The sequence below is a fragment of the Hyperolius riggenbachi genome, chromosome 9 (genome assembly GCF_040937935.1).
Source record: "Hyperolius riggenbachi isolate aHypRig1 chromosome 9, aHypRig1.pri, whole genome shotgun sequence".
NCBI lineage: Eukaryota > Metazoa > Chordata > Amphibia > Anura > Hyperoliidae > Hyperolius > Hyperolius riggenbachi.
Window position 1 is genome coordinate 153,492,282 of NC_090654.1, and position 16,847 is coordinate 153,509,128.

A 16,847-nucleotide genomic window follows, 5' to 3' on the forward strand; every position below is an offset into this window, starting at 1 on the left:
GTATGCAGATTATTTCTGTGTCTTTACACTTGTCTTACCAACTTTCGCAGGATTGGTCAATGTTTTTCTCAACTGGTTTTCAGTATGGGAAGTACTTCAGTGCCATTTGGTTACCTGCATTACTGTTTTCTCCTTTAAAATGTGTAGTGTTAGGGCCAGTTTCACAGTAAGTGTTTTTGTTGTTTATTAAATTGCAGTTATTTATTTATGTTTGTTTTTTGACAGTCAGCCACCTGCATCTCCAAGCACCCAAGAAGCAATACAGGGCATGTTGTCAATGGCAAACTTGCCTTCAGACTCATGCCTACAGCCACCATGGAGCATGAACCAGTCTAAAACCAATTCTACATCAGCTCAAAATGCAAAAAAATCAAGTATCAGCAGCAACAACAACACTAAATGTTCAAGCAAAAGGACCAGCAAGAAAACCACAAAGAACAGTATCTCTGTGGATGACTACGAGGAAGAACAGGATAATTTGGGAGCATGCTTTAAAGATTCTGACTATGGTAAGACACTCTATTAGATCTATTGTGAAATTGAAGTGAACCAGACATACCGTGTTAAGACATCCAGGTTAGTTCCTTAAGGCTGGTTTCACAGTGGGACGTTACAGGCGCACGTTAGAGCAGCCTGTAACGCAGCCCACCGCACAGTAATGAAAAATCAATGGGGCTGTTCACAGTGTGGACGTTGCGTTACATTGTAACGCTGCGTCACAAGACAACGTACTGCATGCAGTACTTTGGACGCGGCTGAGCCGCGTTAGACTGCTTGCACATGCTCAGTAATGTTGGGGAGGAGCGGAGAGCGGCCAGGCACATGGCTAATTAATATGCACTGCACGTTATGACGTGCAGTGTTTACTTCCTGGAGCAGCCGCTCTGTGCGGCGATTGGCCGGCGGGACCACGTGATGCCGCATGCGCACAAGAGTGCGCATCACGGCATCACTGACGCCAGAGTGAGCTGCACAACGCGGCTCACTCTGACGTCCAGATCTAGCACCACCAGGCGTTCCGTTAGGGGGACGTTATGCGACCTTAACGCCCCCTCTAACGCAACGTCCTGGTGTGAAATTAGCCTAAGAGTGGCTTTTCATTTGGAAACCTTCAGATGCCTATAATGGGGGTATAACCAGACCAGGTTAAAAATCAGACTATTTCAGTATGTTTTTCAAAATCTAGGATCATGATATCTGATTATGGTACTTTATAAAAAAAAAAGGTATCCTTCATATAATAAAGAGAATTTTTCAAAATTTTCCACCTGCACTAATTTTATAAAGGTTGTTTTTTTTGTTGAAAATGTTTCCCATGATGACAAAAGTAATCCCTTATTGCTAATAAAGGCATGGTAGTACCCCACATGTATTATTACATTGCCAAGGCACATGCTTGATTTCATCCATTGAACAATCCAAATCCTACTACGTAGTTGTGTTTTCATACAGACATGATTTTTTTTCCCACCAAAATAATCTTTTGTGGTTGTTTTGGGTGATCTTATACATATACTTAGCAATGTGAAGGAGAGGCAAGTAGAAGTAGTACCCTACCGATGTGCAGAATCTAATGGCAGTTAGTGGGAATAGTCCAACATGTTCAGTTGCAGACTGTGTTGCAGACCACAGGGACACCTGCGCAGACATAACAAGAAGTTTTGAATTAATGATACCATTTATTGGCTAACTTACAGATAAATAAGAGTAAGCTTTCGGCTATTGAGCCTTTGTCAGACCCAAAAGCTGAAAGCTTACTTTTATTTGCCTGTAAGTTAGCCAATAAATGGTATCATCCTGATTCAAAACTTCTTGCTTTTACTGATGGCTAACATAGTACAATATTCTACTGCGCAGACATGAGACTGTTGCCTGAAATGGAAATAAAAAGGAAAATTTGAGCAGGGGGGGGGGGGGGGGGCGGTGGCAATAAACCTTTAAATTCTGTACATACTATATTTTTGAAGTGAGACATAATTTCAGCATGGTGAATACTGTAAGTAAAGGGGTTCTATGAAATGTCAATAGTTATTGAATGCAGAGAAAAGGGACATGCTGCATAGTTAAAAATAGAGATAGATGGTCTTTTATAAAGCTGATTCTCAGAACAAATACTGTAGTTTCAGTGTTTGTCACTGTTCAATAGAACTTAAAGAGACACTGAAGCGAGAAAAAAAATTATGATATAAGAATTTGTATGTGTAGTAAAGCTAAGAATAAAACATTAGGAGCAGAGACATAAGTCTAACATTTGTTTCCAGTACAGGAAGAGTTAAGAAACTCCAGTTGTTATCTATGCAAATAGCCATTGAGTTCTAGGACTTTGAAAGTAGTAGAGAGCTCTGACTTCTGATTAGGTTATCTCAGCTGTACTGTGTTTTTCTTTTGCAGAGAATAGTTCAGGACAGGTCAAAAGTTCACTGCCTGTTCTATAAAAACATTTAGAATGCCGAGTAATGTGTAAATTGCACATATTAGATAATTATGCAATGTTATTAAAAAAGCTGTAAAACTGAAAATAAAAATATGAGAATATTTTTTTGCTATCAATGTTCTAGTAATTACCCAAACTACACAACCAATTCATGATATCATAATTTTTTTTTCGCTTCAGTGTCTCTTTAAGCTTTAATGGCTTGAATCTTAAAGACGTAAAAAAGGGAGCCCTGTGCATTTTTCTTCTGTTTGTCAGATATCCAAGTAGAGTCCATATGCAGCTATTTTCAGTTAAAACCAAAGATGCTAGGTGACTTGTCCCTTGTTTATTTCTTTGAATGTGATATCAAATATAAAACATAAAAGAAGAATTATCTACTTTGGTGACAAATTTCCTCAATAAAATGCAAAATCTAGAATAACCAGAAGAATTTTATTTAGAACATGTTTTTATGGATTGTGTCAGTACTGTGTTCTGGAATTGATAACTGTGATTTACTTAATTTCTCTTGTCACCATACTCCATGTTTGTTTGGGGTATGGACTGGGTACAGTACAGTACAGGTAGTTCCTGGTTAACAAATTACATAGGGACTGTAGGTTTGTACAGAAGCAGCAAATTCGGGCACATATGGGAAATAGACAAATTGGGTGCCGCCAATGACTCTAATGTTAAATATTAGCTATTGGGCACAAAACTGGACGAATCGCCTTAAAAAACAGATAAACTGTTTTGCTCATATTATTATTTATCGTTTTTACAATACTAAATTGGAAAATACCGGGGGGCGGGGCCTGAAGCTGAACTGAGCGGACGCATGTAAGAGAGCTCCGTCCGTGATCACCACCAAATAGCCTCCTGCAGACCGTTTGCGGGTGAGATTCTCGTCCCCTGCTGCTCACAGTACTGACCGGAGATGTCTGGAGGAAACTCTGCTGTAATTACGCGGCAATCCGCCGCAGAAAAGCTGAAAGGATTCGCCCGCGTGGATCCCCAAGATGGCGCCCAGGCCGGCCTGAAGCATGCGAACGCTCCTGACACGGAACAGGTGCCGAATCCTCCCCTCACTACCGATAATTCTCTCCCACCTAAACTTAAGAACAAGCAGATGGGGGGTAACAGGATTCGAGATCCCAATAAGCGGGGAAAGAAAGTTCAAGAGCATGCAATACCTGACTTGGAGCAGGCCGCGCAGATGCAACTAGAGCCTAAGGACTCACCCAAGATGGCGGCGGAGTGGCATCTGGGGACGGGGTTCGAAGCTGGGGACGCACAGTCTGTTGATTTAGAGGAAGAATCTCCTGAACTAACCCTGAAACAGGTTGCTGATCAAGTAATGGGAGCTATCTATGCCTTAAAAACCGAGCTTTCGGGCCGCCTGGAGGAAGTCAAAGTGGATGTGAGCCTTATCCGGCAGGACTTACAAAATATGCGCGCTAGAGTTACGGAAACTGAGCGCAGGATCTCTGCTATAGAGGACACTTTGCAGCCACTACCAGCTAAGCATGACCTCCTTAATAAGAAAGTAGATTTCTGGCAACAGAAGGTGGACGACCTAGAGAATAGGTCCCGCCGCAACAACATCAGAGTGATTGGCTTACCCGAGAGAGTGGAAGGTAAAGACCCATCAGCATTTGTGGAGGAATGGATATGTAAGGAATTCGGGAGGGAGAACTTTTCTAATGCATTCGCTGTGGAAAGGGCACATAGGGTACCGGCAACAGCCCCTCCGCCTGGTGCACTAGCACGTCCCTTCCTAGCTCGTTTACTGAACTGTAAAGACCCGGATAAAATCCTGCAGCTTGCCAGGCAAAAACAAGAGATCATAGTGGATAACACGAAAGTCAGTATTTTTCCTGATTTTTCTGTGGAACTACAGAAAACCAGAGCATCCTTTATTGAAGTTAAAAAGCGACTTTGTGCAAAAGACATTAAGTACTCTATGGCTTATCCTGCTCGCCTCAGAGTCATTGATAACAGAAAAGTTCAGTTTTTCCTCCACTCCTAAGGAAGCCACAGACTGGCTAGATATACGCAGATCTCCTGCTCGTAGAGATTCGGCTGAATCTGCTTCAGAGTGACTCCCTCCTAAGATATACTAGAGCTAGAACACTTACCTTTTTCTCCGGGTTAGTGGTGTTGCAGCGGGAGATGTAACTTGCTTGCATATAACCCTTCTCTTCATTATACGCATACAATGGTGGTGTAATAAGTACTCAATCCTTGCTACGTTTTGCAATTTCCTGAATGAAAACTTATTATAGGCAATTCCCCCTGATCTTTTTCCTTGCAGGTACCTGCGATTGGAGACATGACTGTTTAATTTTATACCTCATGTTGAGGATATGTTATGCTGTTCTAGTTATTCCACCTGTGACCAAGCTGCTCCATATCCCTGATGCCAGGGGACACCCCCTCCTTTACTGCATAGTGAATCATTATTCAGAATGCATTATCCTTTTGTCTATTTATAATATGTTTTGTTGTGGGAGGCTATATTAAGCTTTTGTCGTGGAATGTGAGGGAATTGATCGCTAGTCCTATCACAGATTAGGAAATATAGTCCGCATATAATAATATTACAAGAAACACATTTTGTGAAATAAACTTCTAAACGTTTAGATAAATCTTGGGTACAGTGGTCTCGACACTCCTGTCACTCCTCACACTCTAGGGGTGTTTCTATATTGGTGCACCGTTCACTGAGGTGGGAACCCCATAGAGTGGTGATAGATCAGGAGGGCCGATACATTTTTCTTTATGCAACTATAAATGGGAAAGAATTTGTTCTGCTATGTATATATAATCCTCCTGGTTCTGGTGCAGCAATATTAAATCGAGCACTTTAATTTGCTTCTCAGTACCCTGATCATGTGTGTGGGAGACCTTAATCTGATACTTGACCCTATGTTGGATAAACTACCCCCCAAAGATCTGGGTCACTCAAATACTACATTGGCACTATTTCTGGAGGCTGCTGGTTGGCTAGACCTCTGGAAATGGAGAAATCCTATTCTTAAAGCATATAGCTGTTGTGCAGCCCACAATAACTCTCTATCTTGGATAGACCATATATTAGGCCCTGACACTATAGCCCCCTACATAAACACAGTAGAATTTAAGGCAAGAGGTGTCTCTGATCACTCCCGAGTGTTCTGTGAATTCGGTGTAGCATTGGCCCCTAGGAGATCCTCTCATAGGATTAATCCTTTCTGGCTCACACTATTTGGTAGGTCTGATAGGATTCCTGACCAGCTTGAAGTCTTCTTAGCTGCAAACTCCTCGACAGTGGAAAAGACCATTTTATGGGAAACACTGAAGGCATACTTGAGAGGATGCCTTAAATCATCTATTTCTTACATTAAAAAAGATTCTCAGAGAATAGAAGATCAAATATCTCAACAGGCAATTAGAAGTGAAGAGCTCTTTACTAAACATCCCACGGTGGAAAATAAGTTGAGCTGGCTTCAAGCTCATCGCTTACTTAGTCTTCACCTAGCTGAGAAATCCAAACGGAAATTATTTTTCACTAAACAATTCTATTTTGAAATGGGTAATCAATCTAGTAGTCTTCTTGCGCACATGGTCAGACAAAATGATGGGAGATCAAATATCCTATATGTTTCTAGTGCAGATGGCACCAAAATGTCAGATCCAAAACAGATAGAAGACAGATTTTATAACTATTATAGAGACTTATATAAGTCCTCCTTGACTGTTGCAGAGTCTGAGATTGATGGATACCTGGATGAAATTGATTTTTCCACTCTCTCACAAATCGATATTAACCTACTTGCTGCCCCTCTTAAGCTAGAAGAGATAGAAATAGCCCTGTCAGAGGTCCCAAATCAGAAATCTCCAGGGCCAGATGGCATTCCTGCTGAGGTTTATAAGAAATATGCTTCCGCACTATTACCAACATTACAAGAAATGTTAGTATACTGTTTAAAACAGGACAGACTCCCTTCTTCTATGGACGAAGCTACTATAGTGTTAATCCTAAAACCAGGAAAGGACCCTCTGGATTGTGCATCATACAGGCCTATTTCACTACTAAACTCCGACTACAAGTTGCTTACTAAAGTATTAGCCAATCGTCTTAAAAAAGTAATACTCTCCATTGTTAGGCCCGGTTCACACTTGCGGTTGTTTGCCAAACGGACCGGATGACCTGACCGGATCCGGACCGGATCCGGATCGGAACCGTACGGTTCTGATCCGGATCCGATCCGGATCCGGTCAGGTTGCATCAGGTGTCCATCAGGATGCGATCCGGATCCGTTTGGCAAAAAAACGTTAAAAACAAAAAAAAAGTTGGGGGTCTGGGAGGTCAGCAGAAGGGGGACCTGTGGAATCAGGCCCTCTGCTGTTTAGCACTCACCTCCACCTGCGACATGCTGCCAACATCTCCGGATCCGGATCCAGCTGTGCTGCTCCACTCCAAAATGCTTGCCCATGTGTCCCCATCCAATATCGCCGCAACAATCCCCATAGGAAGTGGGGTAGAACATCCGGATTTCTCAGCCAGTGTGTTGTGCGCTCTCCGGTTCCCATTGGTTTGTATTGGCCGGATGGTGCAGTCCGGCTCCGCCCCGGATACGGCTGCCGGAGGAGCCGGATGAAAAAATAGCGCATGTTGGAACGGAGGCCGGAGTCCGGATCCGGCCCGGTTCGGCAGAACGGACGCATGTGAACGGACGCATAGGCTTTCATTGCTTTGCCGTGCGTCCGTTCCGTCCGTTCTGCAAGCGGTGCGGCTCCGGCACGGCGATTCCGGAGGGCCACCGCAAGTGTGAACCGGGCCTTAACGAGGACCAGACTGGCTTTATGCCTGGCAGATCCACATCCATCAATCTCAGAAGTGTACAGGTTATGGCCCAATTGGGGAATGATAGTCCGAGAGACTGGGCCTTTGCTGCATTAGATGCGGCAAAGGCATTCGATTCCATTGAATGGCCATTTTTATTCGGTTGCCTGCGAAGGTATGGCTTTCCGGACAGCTTTATAAATTGGGTGCGGATGATCTATAGGGCTCCTACAGCAAATCTTGCAATCAATGGTTCACTTACTCCCTCGTTTTCATTGGCCAGGGGGACGCGTCAGGGATGCCCTTTGTCCCCTATGCTGTTCGCCCTGGCCATTGAACCTCTGGCACTTATCATTCGAGCTGACACTTGCTACAGGGGTATTAAGATAGGTATGTTGGAGGAACGTATTGGTCTTTATGCAGACAACATGATCCTTTTTATGGACACTCCGGAGATCTCCATGCCCAGAGCAATGTCAATTATCGGTAGGTTTGGGATTTACTCGGGCCTACTGATAAATTGGCCTAAGTCAGTTGTGACAAACTTTTTGAGGGACCCCCTCCTTTCTCCAAATTTGGGCTGCCCTGCGATTATTGCAGATGAATTCAAATATCTAGGATTAATTATCACAAAAAAAACGACAAATGTTCTCTCTAGGAATCTGTACCCACTGTTAGACTTAGTTAAAACCAAATTTAGAGTTTGGTCAAAACTCCCCCTCTCAGTACCGGGCCGAATTAATCTTATCAAAATGATACTTTTACCTAAGATGCTATATATTATAGAGCATGTGGCAGTGACCATTCCTAAAAAGTTCTTCAGACAACTTAATTCACTTATGTCCCCCTTTATTTGGGGTAGCACTAGGCCCAAACTTAAATTAACTACACTCCAGCGTCCAAAGTCTGAAGGTGGACTGGCACTCCCGGACTTTTTTATATATTACTTAGCAGGACAGCTCAGATGTATTACAACATGGTTTACTGACCCCCCCCCCCCCCCCCCATGCCTAAGTCCGAACAGCACGTCCAAACCTCCCTTGGCAATCTTTCAATGTTCGAATTTCTCGAAGCAAAACCCTTTCCTTTCATTGGCAAGATTCCAGCTCATACTTTAGCTCACAACATATGGACACAAACTAAAGTGTTACTGGGTTTCACTGAAACATTGATTGAAATGCCACTCTGGAATAATCCTGCGCTCCCTGAGTTGCTTTTGCTCCAGGATCCCTCCTGGTGGATCAATCTTGGGATAGTTGCTTTGTATGACATTATTAACTCCAATGTTTTAATCTCTTTTGAGAATTTATGTCTCCGTTTTAATGCTCCAAGAACTGGTTTCTATAGATACCTTCAACTTAGGCATGCGCTTCAAGCCCAATTTGGTTCAGAAGCATGGCATATGTCTAAATATCCTTTAACCTCCCTAGCGGTATGGACAGAAATGTCCGTTCAAAAAAACATGCTGTGAACAGTATAAACATGCATACACATCAATACTCTCCTGCACTGTATACTAGACCCTTGCTTGACACATTTTGGCAAGTTACAGGAAAAAAAAAGTTTTAAAAATAAATTTTATCACTGTTTGCACAGAAATCCTGGGGAAATTGAACGCTGGGTAGGTTAATTGGAATTTTTAAGACACAAGGCCCCTCTGGTTTAATTTCAGTACTTTATACCTTCATTCAAAGTTACCATACCTCCACACCTTCCCCGAATGGGTTGGATAAATGGATTAAATACATTCCTTCATTAAATGAACAGGACTGGGATGAAGTATGGGAGCTCCCTCGCCAAGTCTCTGTAGCTGCGAATGACAGAATTATTCAATTATATCTTCTTCATCAGGTCTATTTATCACCAAAGAGATTAATTAAAATGGGCAGGACCACTACGGACTCATGCCCTAGATGCTCTGCATATGCTGCTGATTTTTGGCATATGATTTGGCAATGTCCCAAATTGCGAGCATTCTGGAAGGATGTATTTGTGATATTGGAGTTGGTTCTGGGGCAAAGCATCTCTCCCAATCCCAGTGTCGCGTTGCTTGGTATATTAGACGAAGAGGTATGGTCTAAAGACCACAGACATATTATTAGGAAGGAATGCTTCTTTGCCAGTAAAACAATCGTTCTTAACTGGCTTAACCCCTCCCTCCCCACGATAAAATGCTGGAAATCCCTAATGAATCATAATCTCAATCTGGAAAATATCACCTATAAAAATAGGGGGACCCTTGTTAAGTTCCATAGAATCTGGAGTTTGTGGATGGATAGTCCTTTGACTGTATCCCATGACTAGAGTCGGTCATGGTAATAAAGAAACAAGTGCTAAGCGCTCTCTGGCCTCTGAGATATAGGTTATTGTAAACAAGAATATTTTTAATTTTTTTACTTTTTTTCCTTTTTAATTCATTCTTATTATGTATCTCTGGTGCACAGGTGGATGTTTATTTGTTTGATTTACTGTTTCTTATGGGGTGGTTGGCATCTTCTTGTCAAGTGCCCCGATGTGTTTTGGTTATGTCACTAGAAATGGAGTCTTCATGGAATGTATAACCTGTAATTTGAATCCTTACTTCACTGTCAGATCAATACCTCTTTACTGTATTAACAATACTTCGATGGATAATTCCTTGAATCCTGTACATGATATACTTATATGTATTCAGTGACATTTGTTTAATAAAACGAGTTTAAAAAAAAATAATTAAAAAATACCGTTATAAAATTCATTTTCATTATTACCATTTTTTTAATTATTCTTTTAAGTTTTCAGTATTTTGATATTGTACTTTTTTATCAATTTTACTTTCGTCTTTAGAATTATAATTAAAGAGTAACTGTCAGGCTGCAAAAGCTAATTTAAACCTCTATTCTGCTGTGTTAAACAGTTTAGAAGGAAGCCAAAAAGGCAATACTGAAGTTAAAAATCTCTCTTACTATGATGTGTGCTGAACAGCAAGGCTCTTTATTCCCAAGCTCCTAAGGAGGCCGCAGGCCGCAGAACAGATACTGCAAAGCATTCTGGCTTCCTCTTCTCCCCACTGCAGTACCTTGGGTCATCCCCCTTCATTTCCCTATCATGCCCTAAGGCTGCTTTTTCAGTGAGACGTTACAGGCTCATGTTACAGCAGCTTGTAACAGCAGCCAGCACTGAAAAATCACAGGGCATATGTTCCGTTAGAGTATACTGCATGAGTCCGCTATTGTTCCTAGCCACATGGCTAATTAATATTCACTGCACAGTAGTGTTGTCCATTACGATCTTTTTTGTGAGTGGAATCATCAGGAAGCAGGGAGGATATGACATCACAATTGGCTTCATAGGAGGCAGACAAACATGGAACCTGCCATGAGCTGTTAGGAGCATCATTCTCTGCAAATACTATATAAAAATTCTGTGAAATCCAAACGTGGACAGAGAAATGCATATGTAATGTAAGTACAGCCAATATTTAGCTACTGATATATGTGTTTTTTTTTCTCTGAGACCCTATACCTAACAGCTCCTCTTTAAGTTAATTATCATCCTGACATGTAATTAAAAATTTTTATCATTTTGACATTCTTTTTGAGATTTTTTATTTTGGGGGTCTTTTTTAGAATTATAATTACTTGAATTATTGTTTTGACATGTAATTTTACTTTTTTTCTAATTTTTACATTCTTTGTAAGATTTTTTATTTTGAGGTGTTTTTTCTTTGGGGGTTAGGCACTACCAGGGGGGTCTTAGGGTTAGGCACCACCAAGGGGGTCTTAGGGTTAGGCACCACTAGAGGGATCTTAGGGTTAGGCACCACCAGGGGGATCTTAGGGTTAGGCACCACAAGGGGGGTCTTAGGGTTAGGCACCGCCACAGGAGTCTTAGGTTTAGGCACCCCCAGGGGGGGTAGTAAGGGTTAGGGATAAGTAGAGGGAGGGTTCTGTGTGAGAGTAGGGTTTAGTAGTGATAAGACAAACTTTAACTATATTTTTTTCAATCACCTAAATCAGTAACACGAAAATACCATTTGATTGATGGAAAGTTGTTATATTTGACTTAAAAAAATTCAATCGCTAACATTTTTCTGAAATGAAAAGATATGATTAAAATTACAACTAATGTTTTGTACAGTTTTGATTTATACTTTACATGCATTTTTACTGTAACATGTTATTGATAGTTTCTGCTAAATGTCTGACGGAAACACGATTAAAAACATAAACCATGTGTTTCTGGAATAATAACAATTATTAAAAATTAATTTTAACCATTTAAGGACCATAGGTTTACACCCCCTAGTGACCAGGCTATTTTTTTTTTTTTTACAATTTAGTGCTTTGCAGTTTTAATAGCTCGCTGCAGAGCCATACTACTTAGCACACAACAACAACAACCCTGCCCCAGGACTTGACGCCTTTCGGCGTTAGGCGGTCCTGGGGCTGCCACCTTCCCAACGCCTGTCGGCGTTAGGTGGTCCTGGGGCTGCCACCTTCACGATGCCTATAGGCGTTAGGCGGTCAGGAAAGGGTTTTTAAACAAAGGGATCATTTAAAACAAAATGTATTTGTAAACTGATATTTTTATTGTAAAATAAGGAATTTGGCTGTATACTGCACCCTTTTTTTCATAGCCCCTTTATTTCATGCATGTGGTTTGTACTTAACCTAAATCCATTCTAAAATTGGAACACTGTGCCAGCTCTGTCCCTTGTACCTCCTCTGTTCCTCCAGTGTTCCCCTCTGTGCCTTCAGTGTCTGTCCCCCTCTGTGCCACCTCTGCCCCCGTGTTCCCTCAGTGATCCCCACTGTGCCACCTCTGCCTCCACTGTGCCTCTGTGTCCCTCTGCTTCCACTGTATCCCTCTGTACCACCTCTGTCCCCATGCCCCTGTCTGTCCCAATGTGTGCCTCCTTCTTTTCTAGTGATGATTGTAATGTGCTTATTTTGCTTACACAAAATTTCATGTAAAATTTCACAATTACGATTTCACCTAATCCACGCAAACTTCTAGAGGACCCTAGGGCTGCGTCACAGGTTTGCTTTAAAATGTATAAAATGTGTATGCAGAACTTGGTACATGCTATAGTGCACTGCAGCAAATGTAATTTTACCTAGTTTAAAAAAAAACATTTTTTATTTGAATTTTTAAAGTGGATTTTCTCAAAAACTACAAGGCCTTTTTGAAAAAAAAAAGTGCATATCTTGTATCAGCAGGTCATTTGCAAGTAGGATGTTCGTAAGTTTGGGACTACCTGCACTGTGTTTTGAAATTGAACTGAAAGAGAACTGTGCTGTACCTACTTTTTTCTTGTCACCATAGCCCATGTTTGTTTGGATTACTGGCATTTTTTCGCCAAAATTTAAAATAAAACTGTAACTATAACATAATAATTTTACAAGCAGGAGATGCATTTTGTAGAATGGATAAAAATCCTCAGGTAGATGGATGTATAAGGATTCTGTCCTATAATGTAAAAGATTTAAGTTCTCCAATTAAGAGGGGTAAATTGTGGATGGAATTGCGTAGGATTAAACCACAGGTTCTCTTTTAGCAGGATACTCATTTGTGTGGGGATAAAAAAAAAAAAAAACATTTATCAAACCTGCACAAAGGGCATGCGTGGGCATGCCCTTTGTGCAGGTTTGTTAAATGTTTTTTTTTTTTTTTCAATTCTCCAATTTAAAAAAGCTAAGGGGGATGCTATTGCAGTTGAGAAGAATTGTCCATTTGTTTTCTTGGAGGAAAAGTCTGATGAGTTGGGTAGATATAATTTTTTATATCAAATTATAGGTCAAATTATGGGGCAAATATGCACTTTTGCTAATATTTACACCCCTAATAGGTCTCAGACAATTTTTTTTAGAACTACGTTAGAACAATTGGGAGGATTTAGGGAAAGTTGTGTTCTATTTGGGGGGGGGGCGGGGTTGCTTAAATGTGTCATCTGGTTCCAGGGACTTATCTGCAGTGGCGAATACATCCATAAGGAAATCTATTGGTGATTTGCATCTTGTTGATGTATGGAGAATTTTTAATCCTTCATTGAGGAATTACAAATTTTTTTCTAATGTCCATAAGGTATATACTAGGCTTGATATGCTTTTTTTGGATCAGTATTATCTGGATAGACTTAAGAATTCCGAAATTGGTAATATTACTATTTCAGATCATGCATGTGTGTGGTTTGATTTAGAGCTTAGGCAGAAAAATAGATGGGATTGGCATTGGAGACTCAATTGCAATCTGCTGGATAACCCTGAAATTAGAGACAAGGGAGAGCTACAATAATAGAATATTTTGATAAGAATGAATTGGAGGACATGGACAGGTGCCTAGTGTGGCAGGGTCATAAGGCTGTGGTAAGGGGGGGTTCTTATTTCCCAGGGAGCCAGAAAAAAAGAGGGAATATTCTGAGAAAATTCTTGGCTTACTGAGTGAAATAATAGTACTTTGGATCAGGAGCTCCTTGTTAAATTAAATGCAGAGAGGAGTAGATTATCTGATTTGTTGGAGGGAAGATTAAGGCAAATTTCTGAGGAGGAAGTTAATGCTATGATAAACGCAATGAAGTTAGGCAAATCGCCAGGTCCAGATGGATATTCAAAAAAATACTTTTCCACTTTTAGTGATATTTTGATACATCCTATGTGCAGATTTTTTAATTCACTTAAAAATGTTAATGCCTTGCCCAGAGAGACGCTGGAGGCACACATAACTGTTATTCATAAAAGTGGGAAGGATCCTGCTCTGTGTCAAAGTTATAGACCTTTTTTTATTATTAAATCTAGACATAAAGGTTTTTGCTAAAGTTTTGGTGTAAATAATTAAGCCCTGGCTTGGCTCTACAATTAAATTTGATCAGATGGGGTTTATGCCAGCAAGGGAAGGGAGGGATAATGTAGCTAAAGCTATGGCATTGTTTAAATGATCCTCATTGAAGGGAATTCCTATGATGATCTTGTCGACGGATGCAGAGAAGGCATTCGACAGGGTGAATTGGGATTTTATTATGGCTACATTAAATGTTGTGGGACTGGGAGCTAATATGTTAAAGTGGGTTAATGCTTTATATTCTAATCCTACTGCTCGGGTTACAGCGAGTTGGGCCCTGTCTGATGCCTTCTCCTTGTCTAATGGTACGAGGCAGGGTTGTCTCTGGTCATCAGTAATATTTATTTTGACTGGAATTATTACAGATTTTGAAATATAATTGGTGGTTGCTAGAGGTTACCACCTTCTTTCGGCACCATATTGCAAGAACTGCATAACTTGACATTCTCACAGCAGCAGTAGACAATGGAGGGAAATCACAGACGTCTTCGTCTTCGACAGCTAGGAAGATTTATTTGGCAAAACAGGAATACAACAGAAATACAGGTTCATCTTTAAGAATCTTGGTTACCTCAGCAAAGCACAAATCTCAAGTTCATCTTGTGTTACACGGCATCTTAAACCAGGTCTAGCACCTGATTTAGGTTTCTCTCAAGAACAGTCTCTAAGTTACGTTGAACTAAAGCCTATGTACAAGGTGAAGTGAAGCTAAGTAGTAGTTGAAAGGAAAGAAGTGAGCTCTCTTGGTCTGGCAGCCTCTTATAAACAGCCAGGCAAGGGTTAACTCTTGGTCCCACCTGGTGGAGGGTACCATGAGTGTGTCATGTCTGTCAATCACATCTAGAACACCACAGGAGGTGGCTATTGACCACTGTGGTCATGTGGTTGATAAGACACACTGTGCATGCCCTGGGACCTATACAAAATTGGAGCTTCCAGTGGCCTGTACCCTCCATTCCAAGAAAAGGGTTGTTGTCTGTTCCAGCTTAAAATTTTGATGTTCTCGCTGGGCTTTGTGAATACAAAAGCCGCAATATGTTTATGTTCTGCCAGCTTACCCAGACTGAATGTCTGGGCACAAGGCAGATAAGCTGTTCTATAGTGTTGTTGAACAAAATGTTCCTAAACCCTATGTATTGTTCTGCCATGAATGTGTCTTAACCACTTGAGGACCCACCCTTTACCCCCCCTTAAGGACCAGCGCTGTTTGTTTGGATCTGTGCTGGGTGGGCTCTGCAGCCCCCAGCACAGATCCGCGGCCACACAGAGCGATCAGATCGCCCCCCTTTTTTCCCCACTAGGGGGATGATGTGCAGGGGGGGTCTGATCGCTCCTACCTGCAGGCATGTTGCGGGGGGGGCACCTCAAAGCCCCCCTCCGCGGCGACATTCTCCCCCCTCCCTCTCCTACCTGCTCCCCCGGGAGATCTGGGCTGCACAGGACGCTATCCGTCCTGTGCAGCCAGTGACGGGACGTCCCCTGTCACACGGCGGCGATCCCCGGCCGCTGATTGGCCGGGGATCACCGATCTGCCTTACGGCGCTGCTGCGCAGCAGCGCCGTACAAATGTAAACAAAACGGATTATTTCCGCTTGTGTTTACATTTAGCCTGCGAGCCGCCATCGGCGGCCCGCAGGCTATTCACGGAGCCCCCCGCCGTGAATTGACAGGAAGCAGCCGCTCGCACGAGCTGCTGCTTCCTAATTAATCAGCCTGCAGCTGGCGACGCAGTACTGCGTCGCTGGTCCTGCAGCTGCCACTTTGCCGACGCACGGTATAAGCGTGCGGTCGGCAAGTGGTTAAAGAAAACCCGAGGCAGTTTGTGGGGAGGCAAAGGCAAGTTCTCACAGAGGTATGTTCTCTGCCTCATGACATGCCTCTGTCCCCCCCCCACTGACTGCCGCTCTCTGCCCCTGACCACTGCACTATGGACGCCCCAAATTAGCAACATTATATGTCGCAATCTCGGAGGTAAACATGGGGGAGAGGGATTCCCTGCTCAAAACGCCCACTAGGGGCGCTCCTGGAGGGTTTCCAGAGCTGCCATTGGGCAGCTCTCTCTCCCTGGCCATGCCCCCTGCAGCCCCCCCGCCTCCCTGCATGCTTTGAATGAGAGACACAATCTATCATTCAAGTGTTGTGACCCAGAGGTCACGAAAGTGAAAGTAGGCCAGAGCAGCCCACAGGAGCAGCAGAGAGTGGCGGTTTTGGCGGCTACCTGATCTGCTCAGCCGCCCGATCAGGTAGCCTAGTTGTTTTTTATTTATTATTTTATGAGCCCACCTCAGGCTGAAGAGAAATCTCTTTATATACAGTAGTCTCCAACCCAACCATGGTTCTCTAAAAGCTAATAGGGGATTCTACATTGCAAGAATCTGATCCCTACGATCGCATCTTACAACAGACACTCACACGTGCACTGAGGAAGTGAGATTCAGGGATATCGTATATTCCAGCGTATAAGACGAGTGGGCGTATAAGACAACCCCCAACTTTTTCAGTTAAAATATACATTCTGGGATATACTCGCCCTATAAGACTACCCCTCTTGACTCTTGGACATCCGTTTACTGTACTGTATGTACTGGTGCTATACTGTATAAACAGGTACAGATACTGGTGCTGTACTGTATGTGGTACCCAGTATGCAACAACCAGCCAATCAAGGCACCTTACCGGCGATTGGCTGGCTGTTGTATACAAAGCCTGCTTGGATTGCTCAGCTTTCCCTGTTTCCAAGACTATCAGAGTGGTAACGCAAACATGCCTCTTTCACCCGTTTGG

At 42.4% G+C, this 16,847-nt stretch overlaps 1 protein-coding gene across 1 annotated transcript in view; it reads left to right on the forward strand.

Moving 5' to 3' along the window:
• PHF2 (PHD finger protein 2) overlaps window positions 1–16,847 on the forward strand; it is a 762,463-nt gene that overhangs the window by 580,448 nt on the left and 165,168 nt on the right. The window contains exon 18 of the mRNA XM_068253616.1: window positions 226–509. Coding sequence (XP_068109717.1) covers window positions 226–509 — 284 coding nt within the window. The remainder of the gene's footprint in view (window positions 1–225; window positions 510–16,847) is intronic.